General features: G+C 42.1%; 1 protein-coding gene across 4 annotated transcripts in view; it reads left to right on the top strand.

Moving 5' to 3' along the window:
- C2H21orf91 (chromosome 2 C21orf91 homolog) overlaps positions 1-16,663 on the top strand; it is a 69,530-nt gene extending 52,867 nt beyond the window's left edge. For all 4 annotated transcript variants that reach the window (XM_056559424.1, XM_056559426.1, XM_056559427.1 and 1 more), the window contains exons 3-5: positions 4,114-4,629; positions 11,539-11,601; positions 14,361-16,663. In XM_056559424.1, the coding sequence (XP_056415399.1) occupies positions 4,114-4,629; positions 11,539-11,601; positions 14,361-14,527 (746 nt within the window). In that variant the 3' untranslated portion in view covers positions 14,528-16,663. The remainder of the gene's footprint in view (positions 1-4,113; positions 4,630-11,538; positions 11,602-14,360) is intronic.
- Positions 16,664-18,608: the final 1,945 nt, after the last annotated feature.

Here is an 18,608-nt window from a genome sequence, read left to right as displayed (position 1 = left end):
AGCCATCTATGTAATGAATGGATTAGCCAGTGTCCAACAGAACGCCTTTCCGTTTTTGCACATAGGGGGGGTTCCACAGTAGTAGATCATATCAATCTGCCCTAATAATTCATATGTCCCCTTCAATTACACCGCTCAAAAAGATAAAGGGAACACTAAGATAACAGATCCTAGATCTGAATGAATGAGCTAATTGTATGAAATTATTTTGTCTTTACATAGTTGAATGCGCTGACAACAAAATCGCACATAAATGATCAATGGAAATCAACCCATGGAGGTCTGGATATTGAGTCACACTCAAAATCGAAGTGAAAAACCACACTACAGGCTGATCCAACTTTGATGTAATGTCCTTAAAACAAGTCAAAATGAGGGTCAGTAGTTTGTGTGGCCTCCATGTGCCAGTATGACCTACTTAAAATGCTTGGGCATGCTCCTGATTTGGTAGGGGGCAGATGTTCTCCTGAGGGATGTCCTCCCAGACTGGACTAAAGCATCCGCCAACTCCTGGACAGTCGATGGGGCAACGTGGCGTTGGTGGATGGAGCGAGACATGATGTCCCAGATGTGCTCAATCGGATTCAGGTCTGGGGAACGGTCGGGCCAGTCCATAGCATCAATGTCTTCCTCTTGCAGGGACTGCTGACACACTCCAGCCACATGAGGTCTAGCATTGTCTTGCATAAGGAGGAACCCAGGGCCAACCGCACCAGCATATGGTACCACAAGGGGTCTGAGGATCTCATCTCGGTACCTAATGGCAGTCAGGCTACTTCTGGCAAGCACATGGAGGGCTTTGCGGCCGCCCCCAAAGAAATAATACCCCACACCATTACCGACCCACCACCAAACCAGTCATGCCGGAGGATGTTTCAGGCAGCAGAATGTGCTCCTTGGTGTCTCCAGACGTCACGTGCTCAGTGTGAACCTGCTTTCATCTGTGAAGAGCATGTGGTGCCAGTGGCAAATTTGCCAATCTTGGTGTTCTCTGGTAAATGCCAAACATCCTGTGGACGTCGGGCCCTCATACCACCCTCATGGAGTTTGTTTCTGACATTTGGGGCCTGCTGGAGGTCATTTTGCAGGGCTCTGGCACTGCTCCTCCTGTTCCTCTATGCACAAAGGTGGAGGTAGCGGTCCTGATGCTGGGTTGTTGCCCTCCTACGGCCTCCTCCACGTCTCCTGATGTACTGGCCTGTCTCCTGGTAGCGCCTCCATGCTTTGGACACTACGCTGACAGACACGGCAAACCTTCTTTCAACATCTCGCATTGATGTGCCATCCTGGATGAGCTGCACTTCCTGAGCCGCTTGTGTGGATTGTAGACTCCATCTCATGCTACCACTAGAGTGAAAGCATCGCCAGCATTCAAAAGTGACCAAAACATCAGCCAGGAAGCATAGGAACTGAGAAGAGGTCTGTGGTCACCACCTGCAGAACCACTCCTTTTATTGGGGGGGTCTTGCTAATTGCTTATAATTTCCACCTGTTGTCTGTTCCATTTGCACAACACCATGTGAAATTGATTGTCAATCAGTGTTGCTTCCTGGGTGGACAGTGTGATTTCACAGAAGTGTCATTGACTTGGAGTTACATTGTGTTGTTTAAGTGTTCCCTTTATTTTTTTGAGCAGTGTATTTTGTGCTTCTTGAAGCCATATAAGTTTTCACTTTTCTCTACTTTAAGATAGGACAGCGCTGAGCCTCCTATTAGGGCGATGAGGTTGGTACAACAATGGCGTTCATGCGGTGACCTAATTTTTCCTCTCTTCCTTCTCATCAGACGTTTCATGTCTATAGTCCCTGTCAAGAATTTCAACTCCTTTACAAAATCGGCTAATAAGCATGAAATTAAAATGTCCTCAATCCTATCTCGGCTCTGCAGTCCTACCTGCTTTCAGAGCAAGCCAGTTGTTCAGGGAAAAAGTCTTTTAAGATTTTGAAATATTTTCCCTATATAAGTCCCAAACCTCGAGCTTTCCATTTGCAGGCGGGGGATCTGTGGCCAGAACTCTCTATGTTGTTTGTATTAGAACATTTTACGTCTAATCTAAGAGGAAGAATGAGGCTTGAAGTTAAGCTTCAAAACTTTTAACAATTTTATAAAAATGTCAAACGTGCGGTGTCCTCAGGAAGAACTTCAATGGTGCATCTTTGTACATCACAGGTATATAAAAGGAGAAACGTTATGTTTTCTCTAAAAGACTCCAGTATAATAAATAGGATGAGAACATTTGCTTCCGGCTGATTAGCGCCTGATGAAATAAGACCTAAGTCATTCAAATATTATACATACTCCTCATCCAAGACCCTTCTCATTAAAAATGGACAACATTTTCAAAAACGTATGTATTTTTTTTATTTTTTTTTTTTATATAAAAACGGACGGAACTGTATGCACTTTTAAAAACAGTATACGGTTTAAAAACTCATATGGTTTACTTTTTCCCATACTGTTCTATCTGTTTTTTTCCCATACGATTTTCTTTAGAAAAACTGATTGAAAACAGTATGGCAAAAACGTGATGTGAACCCAGCCTTAGATTGGTGGTCACATGACCAAACTAGAATAATAGTACACATGGATGCAGCTGTGCTGGAATAAAACAAATGGTGCTGCAGGACTAGTGAGGTGACTGTGCATGGATCCAAACATAGAGGCAGTTTGGGTTTTGTTTTTACCTATATAATGCTCAGTGTTGATGGTATCACTGTTATGAGGATACCAGAGCACCATCTAAAGGGTTGCACAGATTATAAGCCTTTTTTTTATTTCTGGGTTTTACTACTTTTGTTTTTCCTTCTTGTTGGTAATGTACGTTGGTAGTATTGCCACTAATTGTGGCCTAAATTTTGAATTCCGATCCCAGTGCTTTTCCTTCTCATAGACCCGCATTTTTTTTTTTTTTTTTTGTTTTTTTACTTTTTTTATTTCTTTTAAATATAAAATTTACCGTATACAATTCAGATATACATATCAACATCAGTCAAAAGAGAAAAAAGAGGCCATATAGCCATACTTGTCCTTATCTACATCCGAAAAAGTGTGCCTATTCGTTATTAATACCCCCCCCCCCCCCCCCCAACCCGCACTTTGCTTAAATCCCACATGTCTCTTTCTTTACGCATTCCTATAGGAAGATCAATGTGAGACTTACAGGAATGCATAGTGTGATTGATTGAATCCTACAGACTACTGTGTGGACTAGCCGTTGGCTGTCCTGGCATGCTGGGAGTTGTAGTTTTGCAACATCTGGAGGTCCACAGGTTGGAGACCACTGTACTAGACTATCAACAAGGAAGAAAAATGCTGTAGTACTGCTTTAAGGAAGGAAGTAATAAAAACAATAGACTGGTTAATCTACAGTAAGATTCACTGAATCTAATGAATTATCTGTTTAGTCTTGAAAAAGTTGTTGTTCAGTTTCCAAGTAACTTGAAATCTCCCATATTTCTGGTATGACACCGTCCTTAAAGCCCTTATTTATACCAGACTTTTCCAGGAACACTTTTCAAGACCAAACAAGTATTTTGGCTGATTTTAATCTGATTTAAGTTTGGGAAATCTTACTTTATGCATACTTTATAAAAAAAAACATTGATAATGCCTGTAGACATGATTGTGTTAACCTTATATTTAAGAATTCTTCTGGCTGTCAGTAGAAATGTTGTTGGCACATTCAATGCAGTGATTCTACTATATATGTCTGCACATGCCTAGACTACTGTAGATTATACCTATCCTATTCTTTTTATTTTATGATCCTATAGTTCATTTTTAACATGTAAGTCACATTTGGAACAGTGGTGAGTCGTTGAGGTACTTACCTAATCAAAGATCAGCTTGTTTCATTCCCAAGGGATCAAAATATTTGCAACCTTTTGCCACCACTAGGGGGACCAATCTGTTCACAGCTAAATAGGAATGTAAATGTATGCAGATCAGCCCTTAGAGATAATAAATAGAAATCCTAAAGCTTGTTAGTGGTGTGATGGTGATCAGAGGAACGTTCACCATCTGTTATGTTTGTATATGCAAGAAATGTTCCGATTTTTTTATTTATTTTTTAACAATGAAAAATGTTGTTAATTTATTTTTGTTGTCTTTTAGGAGTAGCAAAGTCGGATCTTCTGCACACTAGCTCTTTACGGGGTCACAAGGACTGTTTTGAGAAATATCACCAGATTGCAAACCAAGACTGCTCCCGGTCCAAGCTTTCCAAGAGTCCCTACGAAGAAGTGAAAACTATTCTCAGCAAAAAAATAAACTGGATTGTCCAATATGCACAAAATAAGGATTTATATTCGGATTCAGAGTGTTCCAAACCGGCTCAACACAAGCTTTACAAGTTTAGACACCTGAATGAGAAGAGTCTGCTTCCCCAGCACGACTCACAGGTTCCCAGGTATTCCGAAAAGTGGTTGGACACTGGAGCTGGAGGTATAGCCACATGTGCTAAGGGGGTTTTGGAGAGGAATATGAGCGTTCTCCAGAATTCCAACTCCACATACTGCCATAGTCAGCTGTGGCCTCATCCCTGTAAGGAACAAAAGCCTAAAGCTAACCATAACCAGCCGTCTGGACCCAATGGTCGGAGAAGACACCAGCATTACAACAAAGAAGAATGTAAGTGTTTTTATACATTTATCCCCTGTTATCTTTTGTCATAGATCACTAAGGGAGCAAGAATGGCTCATCATATATGCCAGAATTCCCCCAGGGGTGGTACTAAGGGAGGTGCAAGCCTTCATTAAAGGGGTACTCCCGTGAAAAATGTTTCTAAAATCAACTGGTGCCAGAAAGTTAAACAGATTTTTAAATTACTTCTATTAAAAATCCTAATCCTTCAAGTACTTACCAGCTGCTGTATATGTGGTAACCACCGGTGTAAATGGCGGGACCACAGGTGTTGTGGTGTGAGTGGTGGGATCAGATGTTATTAACCCCCGGGGTCGGATGGTGTTAACCCCTATGTGTTCGTGACGCCAGTGTGGTTTTCGGGTTCCGGAACACCACACGCTCGGATTCTCCACTATCCCATGGGCTAGTAGTGAATAAAGAGTCCACAATCAGTTCGGGGCAAACTGAGGCTTTACTGAGTAGAAGACAAGTGTAATTATCTTCACAGCTAAGGCCAGATTTCCCAGAGAGGTGGCCAGGACCCAGAGGACCTTGCAGCTTGCTGGACCAATACTTGTAATAAACTTGACTTTGAGTTGTAATTAGACTTGACTTGACTATGTGCAGGACTTGACTTGACTATGTGCAGGACTTGACTTGACTATGTGCAGGACTTGACTAGACTAGACTATGTGCAGGACTTGACTATTTGTAGTGACAGCAGATATAGACTTGAGACTTACTGGATAGACTTTAGCTTTGTGGCCTTCCAGATGCTGAACACTTCTCCTGAGATCTCTGGTAGCTGCCTCAGCAAAGACTTAGATGTTACTCTCAAAAGAGTCTGAGGGAAGAGACCTAATTGCAATGGCCGCCCCTTTATATAGTGGGGGGCTGGACTAAATCCCATTGGTCAAGCTGTGGGTCATAGGTTAAAGCTGGTGCTCTTGGAGTACATGTGACAACAGATCATGTGACTGCATAACATGTCAGGCTTACTCACAGGACCTTGAGACCTCCCACAGATCCTGTATACTATCTAGACATAGGGATCCTGTCTATGCATTAAAGTTATATACACACCATATAAAACAGGGAGAAAACAAGGGAGACCCTGCAAGGGAGTCCCCAGGTCACAGAGGGACTCAACCTGACAGGGCCTACAGGTAGTATAGGACCATGCCCTGTACTGGGACATTACATATACTACAGAGGAAGTTTTTTTTGTTTACATTTCTTTTCTGTCTGACCACAGTGCTCTCTGCTGACACCTCTGTCCATATCAGGAACTGTTCAGAGCAGTATAGGTTTGCTATGGGAATTTGTTTTTGCGTTGGACGGTAACTGACATGGACAGAGGTGTCAGCAGAGAGCACTGTGGTCAGACAGAAAACAAATTCAAAAATAAAAGAACTTCCTCTGTAGTATACAGCAGCTGATAAGTACTGGAAGGATTAGGATTTTTTAATAGAAGTAATTTACAAATCTGTTAAACTTTATGGTACCAGTTAATTAAAAAAAATTGTTTTCTCACCGGAGTACCCCTTTTAACAGGTCCATTCACTTCAGTACAGCTGAACTACAATTCCAGCCATAACCCATGGATGGAAAATTGTGGGACTGTTTTTAAGAAAAAGCAGCCATGTTTTTCTAATCGTCATGTCACGACCTTGGCCGCCCGAAACCAGCGTTCTGAACACAATGTTCAGAACACTGGGGTGCCCACACGGAGATTGCGGGGGGTCCCAGCGGCCGGACCGTCGCGATCCGACATCTTATACCCTATGCTTAGGATAGGGGATAAGATGTCTCGGGGCGGATTACACCTATAAGACCTTTGTTAAAAAGTGACAAATTGATGTAGAGTTGTTGCCACAGTTTTTTCACTTTTAGGACATCTTGACTCTACAGTTTCTTTACTACTTTACTGTCTACAGGATATTTTTGCTCCAAAACATAAGCTAAAATGTCTTCTATTGGGATAGAATATAATGTTACGGTTTAGTGAGGGGGCTCTATGTCTAAGTGGATTATAAAATACTGTTCATTGCAAAGGACAACCCAAGATCACATCTTCCTCCATCAACCTTATTAGCTGCCTTAGGATGTTGTAGAAAATATCTCTTGTGATTGACAGGAAGTCAGATAGATAGTGATTTGGTTCCAGGAGAAGTTTCTAGATTTAGTATAATGCATCCGTAGAGGAATGCTTGAAGAATGGTTTATTTAAGTGCTGGGAATTTTACATACAGTTTAATATAGATCTGTGGTTTTCAAGTAGTAGGTCTACTGCTTCCATTGCATCATTGGTGGCACATGAGTAAAAGTATAGGGGATTCCACGCCGTTGGCTATCCGGGCATGCTGGGAGTTGAAGTTTTGCAACATCTGGAGGGCCACAGTTTGAGAACACTGATCTACAGATTTCTGCGTGACCTAATATCAGCAGACCTAGATTAAAGTAGTGCAGTAAAATATAACTTATCTCCTATACAAAGGATAGGGGACAAGTTATAGATTGCGGGGGTCTGACCGATGGGACCCCTCGCAATCTCCAGAAGCAGCCATTCTGACACCCCAACCCCCCCCCCCCCCCCCCCGCAGGAAGCCACGGTCGACATGTCTTCTCAATGTATATCTACCTCCATGCGGGGGTCAGCACGCCCCCTTTCAGCAGACTGCCGGGGCCCCGTTCAGGAGATCGCGGGGAGTCCCATTGGTCGGACCCCCACAATCTATAATTAATCCCCTATCCCAATGATATTTCACTACAAGTTAGTTTACTACAGGATTCCTTTAAAGGAGCTGTCTTATGTTAACAATAATAATTTTGTGTTAAAAGGGCCCCCACATGGTAAGCTGATAAAAATGTCCCTAGGAACCCCCAGTGATTATCTTCAGTCTGTGGTGGACCCTGACAGCAAGTATTCAATTTCCCTGCCGTGCCACCAGAGGAGAAATTAAGTATTACACAATTCCAATTGAAATCAAATGCCTGTCCATGTAATGCACATACATACCAGGTTGTCCAATGCAATATATACTTTATATCCACTCTCCACTCACTGGCTGTTAGATAAAGTAGTGTCCTGAAAAAGGGACTTGCCTATTATTTCAAAAACTGGTCAGTTGAATTTGGGTTTTTTAAATCCCATGACTCCTAAATCTTGACACCCCTAAACATCATAAGAACAGGGGTCTCCCTGTCAGATTCCTTCAGCATCCATAATGGAACTAGGCAGGGATGTCCCCTCTATCCCCTGCTGTATGTCCTGGTGATGGAACACCTGCTCTCCTCCATCCACACCGATCCCAATATTCATGGCCTTGTGATTGGTGATCACGAGTTCAAATGTACGGCCTTCACGGACGATCTTTTAGTTTACCTCACCAATTCGATGGAGTCTCTCAAAACCTTGATGGCCCGGCTCTCTGAGTTTGGTTGCTGGTCTTATTTTAAAATCAATTACTCTAAATCTGAAACGCTGGGTGTTTCATTGCCAGGCCATGAGCTGACGGCCCTTCACTTCTCCTTTCCTTTCGCCTGGCCCCCTCGGGGCATGTCCTACATGGGGACTGTCATCCCAGCTGATCTGGCTAACTTGTTCTTGCCTTTGCTGTCCCGTATTCGCTCTGACCTAACCTCTTGGAATCGTGGAGAGTTCAGCCGGATTGCCATACTAAAGATGACGATCGTGCCACTGTTGCTGTACTTGCTCCAAACACTTCCGATACATATACCCACTGTGTTCTGGATATATTTTCAAAGATGTTTCGGCTCTTGTGTGGTCGGCCTCCCGTCCCAGGATCAACAGGCTCCTCTTAACCCGGCACAATGTTTCAAGTGGGGTTGGGCTCCCTGATGGTAGGCTCTACTATCTTGCCTGTGCTCACGCGAGTGTCCTGGACTGGTTTCATAACCCTGACCATAAACTCTGGGTACGGCTTGCCCAAGCCTTATGCCCTCGCTCTCTCTCCACACTCCCTTGGACATGGTTTCCTTCTCTCCAGGACTCACTGGACTCACTTTCTCTTTCATTCTCCACCCGACATACCCTAGCTTCCCTAAAATATGCTGGTAGAGGGGGCTCCCTTGTTGACTGTTCTGGTCCCTTGCTCCCCATTTTTGGCCATCCTGACTTCACCCCTGACTGGACCTCAGAGGGTGGTTTCCTGGGCGTTTCTCTCTCACGTCCTATGCGCTTTTGTCAGGTTTTTGCTGGTGGGCTCCTCAAACCCCTGGACATCCTTCGGGAGTCTTGGCCTTTCTCTCGTAGGGTTCTGTTCGAGTACCTCCAGCTGAGACCCTTTCATTCCTCGTTACATAGTACCCTGAACTTGCATCGCCCCCATTGAGCAGCATTGCATGGCCTCGTCTTGCCCTCTGCACTCAATTTCTCTCCTGTGTGCTCTTCTAATCTCACATACATCACAAGCCCACCCCCCACCCCCCCTTCTGCGCAGCGTGGGAGGCCAAACTGGGTCGGGACTACTCTCCTGAACAGTGGTCTTGTTGCTTCTATCTGACTCACAAAGCGGTTATGGCTACCAGAGCCCAGGAGACTAGTTTCAAAATTCTCTCCCGCTCGCTGGTACCCACCGGTCCCGGATTCTTTTTGGAGGGGTGGAGCTGCCGAGGGCACGATGATGCATGTTTGGTGTGTTCTTCTTTTGGAATTCAGTCCTCTCGATTGTGCAGACTGTCACAGAAGCGTCTGTCCCTCGTGACCTGGGCGCTGTGTTACTGTTCATGCTCCCCATGGCTGTCTCTAAATATAAATATTCCCTATTGCGGCATCTTATTGAAGCGGCCAAGACTGTCATCCCTTGGTACTGGAGCTCCCTGGAGGCTCCCACTGTAGGAGAATGGGTAGCAGAGGTGGCCTCAACTCAGCCTATGGAAGAGCTTGTGGCTCCGTCTGACTTAATGCTATCTGACTTAATGGCTATCTTATCCCCTGTCCGGTGTATAGAGGATAACTTAACATTGTCATTTAGGAGTCTACACTATTGAATAGCTGGAGTGGAGGATGTCTCTATAAATTGTATATTGCACTGGAATACCCAATATGTCTATGCATTTACATGGACAGCCAAATTATTTCAATCGGAACTGTGTAATACTTTATTTACCCTCTGGAGGCACTGTAGAGAATTTAAACGCTTGCTGTCAGGTTCCATTACGAAGTAAGGCCAGGTTTACACACTGTAAAACATTACTGTAAAAAAATGCTGTTTTTAATCTTAAAAATTGACTTAAGAAAAATAAAGAATGTTTTCCTTTTACTGATTATTATATTTTGCTCCACTGTTAATGGAAAATTGCCTGCTAGAGTACAAATAAGTTAAATAAATAATAAAAGGACTGTAATTTCAACAGTGGTTAACTAAATAACCAAATGAGCAAAAAAAAAAAAAAAAAAAAAAAAAAAAAAAAAGTAAGCAATAAATCAATGGCTGATTTTTGCAAAAACCTGCAAGAAATGCCATTTTTTTGCAGCTGTTTGTTTGCATAATAGGATAACTTTAAATCTTGGGGTAAAGTCCACATTAAAGCATCAGTGTCATTTGTAAACACTTTTGACATGTTGCCCAGACAAGTCAAAAGTTTTAGATCAAACTGGGTCTTATTCCTAACACTCGCTGCGATTGTGGGTTTTAACCCCGTGAAGTACCCGCCAGCATGCTCTACTGCCCAGCCAGATGTTAAATCAGAATAATTTACTCCAATATAGTCCATGGGGAATGAGTCGGGTTTGAATGACAGACAGGAGAAAAGGCAGTGAGGCGCGCGCCACCGTGCTTTTCTCCCGTCTTGCGACCTAGTGGGAGCTATACTTTCAACATGTTTAAGGTTTTTACAAATGACAATGACACTAAAATATATATATATATATATATATATATATATATATATATATACACAGTGACCCCCCCCCCCCCCCCCCCGACCTACGATGGCCCCGACATACGATCATTTCAACATAAACGGCTATCCAGCATCGCAGACTGCTTCAGCTGCCACCGGATAGCCGTTTACGGTGCCCCATGTGGTCCGCCGACGATCGCTTACCTGTCATCGGGGCTCCGGCGCGTCCTCTACGGGATCCCCTGCTTAGTCGGCGCTCTCCATTGTCGTCATCACGTCGCTGCGCACGCCGTCCCGTCATCCAATGGGAGCGGCGTGCGTAACGTCGTGATGTCGGCGACGGAGAGCGAGGATGCCGGGGAAGCAGAGGTCTTGCTGGAGCGTCGGGGACACCATGGGGACGCGGCGACAGCGATGGAGGGCGACATCCAGGGCAGCTGTGACGAGCGGTAACTGTCCGGAGCGGCGGGGACACATGAGTATAACCTCCAATACCAGTGGTCTTCAACCTGCGGACCTCTAGATGTTGCAAAACTACAACTCCCAGCATGCCCGGACAGCCGTTGGCAGTCCGGGCAATGCTGGGTGTTGTAGTTTTGCAACATCTGGAGGTCCGCAAGTTGAAGACCACTGTCCTATACTTTACATTGCCCTGATCCCTCAACATATGATGGTTTCAACAAACGATTGTCCATTTGGAACGGATTACCATCGTATGTTGAGGGACCACTGTGTGTGTGTGTGTGTGTGTGTAATATATATATTTATATATATATATATATATAGGAAAAAACCCTAGCTGTAAAAAAAAAACCTAGCTGAACTATTGATTTGGCTGCAGAATATAAGCTCCCATAGCCGATGAATCTTTTGAAGACAGTAAGCAGTCCTTACCCACCATTCCATTGTCTTTTTTTATTTCCTTCCTCAGATGTGTGGCTCCCGACCGCAGACTTTATTATTAACTTTTTTGCTGGATGTTTTCAATTACTTGGATTACTGTGGTGATGGTAATTGATTTCTGTATGTTTTCTCCCTCGCTTCTAGTGAGCTCGATGAGCAGAGAAGAACTGGGACGTTTAAATGAACATCTCCTCCGGCAACTGCAGGGTAAGTCTCAATATCCAATGGCTGGTGTGTCCTCTGGAGATCAGTAGGCTTTTTTTGCTTTGTGTAGTGTAACATTGCCTAAATTTGTATACCTCCACGTTTCAAAGAACATGAAATACGGGAGGGTGTTTTTTTTTTTTTTTTTTTTTTTTTTATAAGCATTTTTTTTCCCCATGACTATTGCTTAAAAAAAAAGGACTTGGCATTAAATCAATATGTCAGCAAGTGCAGCTCAACACTTCCGTGGCAGCTGCAGATGTGCTGTAATCTAAGCTGCCAGCTAAGTATAGGTTACAGTAAGGCTTATCAGTGCTTGATGGTATTAGAGTATTATTTTTAGACTCCACTTTACAGGCTGGAGTAGATTCAATGGCATTAAGGGATATTTATTTGGCCAAACAGCAATTCACAAAATGCTTCCCATCCTCCACTAATAATGGCCTTGTAGTTGGGTCCAGATCCTGGGTGTTAAAGAGCAAATTGCATCATTATATGATCTAAGTGTAGATTCTTCTTTAAACATGGATCACATTGCATGATTATCTAATGTGCCTTCACTACACTGCAGTGGTGCATTAGCCAATAGGCCAACAAGGCCCAGGCCTAGGGTGGCAGTTTAAGGGGGGCCACCCCATGATGCTCTGCTGTCCATTCCACTGCTCCTAGTGGGCCTTGTGCATACCTTGCAGAAATCGCAGCAGTGGAAGCCAGCAATGCCTCCTGGAAGGGTATACTGTAGCCAGGTGGGCGGGAGTCTCCAGCCCGACTACCTCTTTGGCACCTGATGAGCAGCCAAATATGGTGCTGAGCTACAGATATCGCGGCCACGACCAGCTACAACCCATCCTAGTGGGTGACCCTGATCCACCGCCTACAATCCTCTGCAGGGGAGAACAATGACTAACAGCAGATTATGGGTCAGCACAAAGCTAACATACATCACTGCTACCCAGTCAATGCACAGCCTGTTTATACAATATATCCTCTATAACCGATCTTCCATGTGTTTGTTGTGACCAGGTTCTTATTCATTCCCATTTATATATGGCATAAATTGACCTCTTGTGTCATCGGTATCTAGTACCAGAGTAGTGCAGAATGTATTAGACGCTAGCTCTTTTTATCAAGTGTTGTATGTAGAGCAAGTCACTTGTCACCTTTCTGGTTTACTCATGGAATTCTGTTTTTTAGAAACTTTATAGTATCTACAAATTTAAAGGAAACCCTTTTGGCAGTGTGGCTCTTTATAGGCACAGCTTGGTACTCTTAATATCGTTTGGCACTAAAAGTCCATGTTCACACAGTAGAATTTCCATGCGGAATTCCGCAGAAGAATTCATTTCAAGGTGAATTCCGATTCCGGCGTCCGCAGAAGGAATAGACATGTCTATTCTTTCTGCGGATTCCGCAAGAAAATGCCTTGATGTATATGAGATGGCGCTGTTGGTGCAATGTCCACACTGAGATTTTTCATGCGGACATTCCAATGTGTGAACATAAGGCTCCTAAAGCAGTGTTTCCCAACCAGGGTGCTGCCAGCTGTTACAAAATTACAACTCCCAGCATGCCCAGACATGACATTTTTTTCTAATATTGGAGCATACTAAGACTGTTGTTTTATTTTTTTCTGTGAATCTAATAATTTTTTCCCACATAGACTTCTATGAAGGGAAAAATAAGGCAAGAAATATGCACTATGGGGGAGATTTATCAAAACTTGTCCAGAGAAAAAGTTGCCGAGTTGCCCATAGCAACCAATCAGATCGCTTCTTTTTTTTTTAACAAGGCCTCTACAAAATTAAAGCAGCAATCTGGTTGGTTGCTATGGGCAACTCAGCAACTTTACATCTGGACAGGTTTTGATAAATCTCCCCCTGTGGGTTTAACATTGGTCTTTCTTGATTATTGTTTTTACTTTTGATCACTTTTCCCTGTGTTCACAAACACCATTCTGAAAGTTGTAAAAAAAAAAAACTGAAATATGAGACAATATGAATATAAGACAATGTGGCAGAAAAAAGTGCTAAAAAGTAGCCTAAGGCTGATGTACGAAACATCGGTAAATTTCCCTCATAGCACCAATATAGAGCCTTTTCTTTCCACTGTCATACTTTAGAGGGGACACTTATGATTGTGACAGAGGAGGGGGACACTAATAATCGAGAGACATGAAGGGGACATTAATGATCACGACATGTGAGTGGAGATGAAGGGGGCACTAATGATTGTGACATGGTAGAAGACACTAATGATCACGACATATGCGGGGAAATGAGGGGACACAAATAATCATGACACATGAGAGGAGATGAGGAGACACTAATGATCGTGACACATGAGAGGAGAGGGAAACTAATGATTGTGACACATGAGGAGTGGGACACTAATGATCGTGACACATAAGGGGAGAGGAGAGGGACACTAATGATCGTGACACATGAGAGGAGAGGGAAACTAATGATCGTGACACATGAGAGGAGAGGGAAACTATTGATCGTGACACATGAGGAGTGGGACACTAATGATCGTGACACAGGGAGAGATGAAGGGACACTAGTGACTGATCATATGACATCACTTGGCTCTTTACTTCTTTTGCTGGCTCCTATACTCATAACATATTTGATAAGCCCTGGGCTAAGAGAGTTGAATAGTGTGATTGGGTGTAATTTGAGCTTCCATCTAGTTAGCGATGTTGCACAATTTTAGTTTTTTATGATTATGTCTGAAAACTTTGCAATTTTTTTTCCCCCTCCTAGATGTGTTTGAAGACCTTAGTTGCGTTCTTCAGGAAAAAGATGCCCTGTCTTCTGAACTCCACGTTCGTCATGTTGCCATAGAACAGCTGCTAAAAAACTGCTCAAAACTGCCGTGTCTCCAAGTGGGCAGAGCAGGGGTTAAAATTAACACGACAATCAATAACTAGGTGACGTGGCTCCCAACTTGCACAAGGAACATCTAGCCAGCCTCCTGTAGATCCCGCACAGCTGTCTTCTTACATTTCCTTTTTGCTTTTGTATTAAAAAGCCATTCCAGTAGGATCGGATGACATTGGACAGCATTTATAGATTCAGCCTGGGATAGCTGGAAACGACAGCCCGATACACCATATAAGGAAACCGATAAGTAACAACACAAAGGTGTCTTATCTAGGTTCTGGGCTGTGCCCGTCTCCTCAACAGTTAGTGTTGTCAACAGAGGTTCTCTTTTGGGTCCATTATCTAAATAGGCCACTTGTCTTCCCGTATATAAAGGCAATAATTCCACCTTTTGCTCCTTTTTGGGGGGAAAAAATATTTTGGATATTTTCTGTAACTGGTCAGTATTGTGACAAATCATGAAGCTCTTGTGCCTATTTGTTAAAGAATTTCAGACTAAGAACCATAGCAGATGGGAGGATGCGTTATTTCTGAAGGCATCTATAGTTGTATATTGCTCTTCCAAGAATCTTTCAACTTGCAGACGATGGACTGTTTTTTTTTTTTTGGGAATTTTATTTACCAGAAAAAAAGAAAAAAAAAAGGTTAAAAAAAGAAACCAAAAGTCACCATTGCGTGAAATGCTAAAATTGTATTGCTAGAAACTTTTTACAAAAGATGTTTACAAGGAGCCTTTTTATGATCTACTGTTTTTTACAAAGAAATATTTTGGGTACTTTTGAAATAGTTCTGTATAAGAAGTTGCTTTTATGTATGTATACTGCTTTGCACATAATATTACCATGTCTAATGGGGAGATACTGTTACATTGTTCACTGTTTTTGCATTTTTTCAATGGGACTCTTTCGAGGGTGCTGAATGCACTAGTGAATCATCATAATGGCGCACATTTTTTCAACAGGGGAATTGTAGTATAAAAGGTATTAGCCAATGAAAATAGTCATTGGATAGGTTGATACATGTATGGTTGCAGGGTGGGCCCACTTCTGGGACTTCAACCAATCACCAAAACAGAATCCTGAACCCTGGAGATAGCAGAGTTCTGGGGATGGATAATCCAATGTTTTTCATGGTTTAACATCTTTAAAGGTATTTTCCAAGGTTACGACCTTTACTGCCTATACTAAGGATAGGCTACCAATTTTTGAAAATGATCATACATGGGGAGATCTTAGCCTATTGTTATTGGCCAATATCCGGGCTGTGTAGGAAGGACAATCTTTGTGATTACTCAGAACTTCCCTCTTTTGATCTTCCCTTATTAGTCAGAATTGCAGCAAGGGGGAACTAGTATGGACAGATGTTTTACCGAATGTTGGCATTGGCAAGACCTCTACCAATGCATGGTTTATAGGCCCATGGAAAAGGAAGCAAAAACATGCAAATACTAGTTGGTGGGATGATCGCGTCTTTTGTGAGAATGATAAAATCATTGTTAAAGGCTGTATATCGCCCTGTTTAATCAGGGACTGTGTGGCCAATAATGATTAATTTAATGGGCCACGTGATTGCTTGAGCCTTGTAAAGGCTTATCAAACGAGCACTGATCAAAAATCACTGCCCGTTATCTGCAGCAGGCCGGCCCGTGTAAAAGGGCCCTAAGCTACACAGATGACTTCTAATGCCTAACTCTTCCCAGAAGGGCACTTGACACTGTGTACACGACTTACAAGTGTAATTTACAGGAACATCATATAAAATCGAGTCAAATATGCAATTGATCACAATTGATTTTAGAAGCAAGATCATGGTGCTAGAAATCCACACAGTACAACCCTCATGTCCTCACGTTCACTGTTCCCTAGGGAGTCAGGGGCCCTGGTTTATCAAGATTGTTGGGGTTTTTGTGTGAAATGTTGTTTCAGACTTGCACGATTTCACAGTTCTGACCATCTTTTACTTGGTGAGAATTTCCAGCCATATATTCTCATGGTTTTGGGTGAATTTATTAGTAAATAGGTGGGGTCCATCTTAAATAATAAAGCCACACTCCTAATGATTTTGGTATGGAATCCAGACTGTTTTTTTTTTGGGTGCAAATTCTAGCGCAGACACTAGAGATGAGCGAACTTACAGTAAATTCGATTCGTCACGAACTTCTCGGCTCGGCAGTTGATGACTTATCCTGCATAAATTAGTTCAGCCTTCAGGTGCTTCGGTGGGCTGGAAAAGGTGGATGCAGTCCTAGGAAAGAGTCTCCTAGGACTGTATCCACCATTTCCAGCCCACCGGAGCACCTGAAGGCTGAACTAATTTATGCAGGAAAAGTCATCAACTGCCGAGCCGAGAAGTTCGTGACGAATCGAATTTACTGTAAGTTCGCTCATCTCGAGCAGACACAATCTGATAAAAACCAGTCGGAACATAATAGTAAATAAGGAGCCATATGTCAATTATAAAGAATCCTACAATAAAGAAATGCACTATACTTGGTGCTTTAGAGATGGATAGTGATGAGATCATCTTGATATCTTTTATTTATGATAAGTAACTGTTGCTATGCAATACATGCAAGGAGATCATGGTGTAGACTAATGGACGCAGTGTTACCAGAATTTTTTTTTTTTAATCCTTTTTGCTGTGGAATAGAAATTGATGGCGGTATGTTTTAGTACAAACAGTAATATATATATATATATATATATATATATATATATATATATATATATATATATATATAATCAACCCTACAAGTCTTAGCCGAAGATCTCTAGTAAACAGCATAAAATCATTTCATTTACTTCTAGTTATTTTCATCACTGCCAAAGGAAATAAAGAAAATAATTCATGTCATTGGATTTATGCCTTTTTGTATTTTATTTTTTATTTTCCAGTGTGAATTTATAGTAGTTTTTAAGTGTGTTTTTGGGATTTTTAGCTTTTCTTATAGTTTTGTTAAACTATATTTATTTGTTTCAGAAAGGAGTGTAATATGTTTTTGCTGGTCCGGCTCAATCTGTGGAAGGTGGTTATGACAGAACAGTGTGACCCTCATTTCTGAAAAGTGGAGGTGTTGCCCTTTGTAACCAATCAGACAACCTCATTCATGATGCTGTGATTTGATTGGTTGGTGCAGACCGCTCCTCTTCTTTTTCTCTGCACTAGTAAATGAGGCCCTGTGTGTCTTATGTATATATTGTCTTTGTAAGATCTTTACACTGGTAAAAGCTGAGCTTTTTTAGAAAGCAGTGCTGGCAAAATATTCTTTGAAGACCGATTTCTCTTTAGAAACGTGAAACTTTATTAAACTTGCTTTTTGTTTCCTGCTTTGGAATGTATTTAAGTTTATTTTGATTTGTGTTGCAATGTATGCTTTTTCTTTTTTTATTTCAGGTTTGGAATAAAAAATATTTTTAATATCGATATGTGTCTGGACTATTTATTTATTTTTACCAAATTATTATTTTACTGTTACTTTACGTGTGTGATTCCGATTCTATTAATTTTAAAATACACCATTCTTTTCTGGGCCAAACTAGGATGCCAAGTACAGAGCTATAATGAGCCATTTACAATGCCAAAAATTCTAATGTAATGAAAAATATCAATAAACTTTGTCGAAGTGGTCCGCTGGGACTGGGAATGTTTTTTTGTAAATTATTTATATATTTATTTTTTTTGGCTCATGCCCGTCAACATATATATATGTTAAACTTGCCTACCCAATACCTTGCATATCCTATTCCACGAATTTCCGATCCCCTGCTGCTCACAGTTTGTCTGCAGGACCTGCCCACGGCCACTGGTCAGAAGTTGGCTGAGCAGACAGGTCCGACTCAGACATCCTGATATGGAAGCAGGCAGAAGCTGAGAGCTATAAGGGGACTGGTCAGGTATGTTTGACTTATGTAAGGGTGCAGGCACACCACGTTTTTGCAATACAGTTCCCGTATCACGTTTTTGGATGAAAAACGGATTCCTCAAAACCTGACTAAACTGTATCAAAACGTGTAAAAATGTTAACCCTTATACGGTTACATCCGTTTAAAAAAACAAAAAAGCATACATTTTAAACTTTTCACTCCATTTTGAATAAAGTTTCACTTGTTTGATTGAAATCCCAAGAAA

This window comes from Hyla sarda, chromosome 2 (genome assembly GCF_029499605.1).
Source record: "Hyla sarda isolate aHylSar1 chromosome 2, aHylSar1.hap1, whole genome shotgun sequence".
Lineage (NCBI taxonomy): Eukaryota > Metazoa > Chordata > Amphibia > Anura > Hylidae > Hyla > Hyla sarda.
The sequence above is the reverse complement of the archived record's forward strand: the minus strand, read 5'-3'. Positions and strand labels throughout refer to the sequence as shown.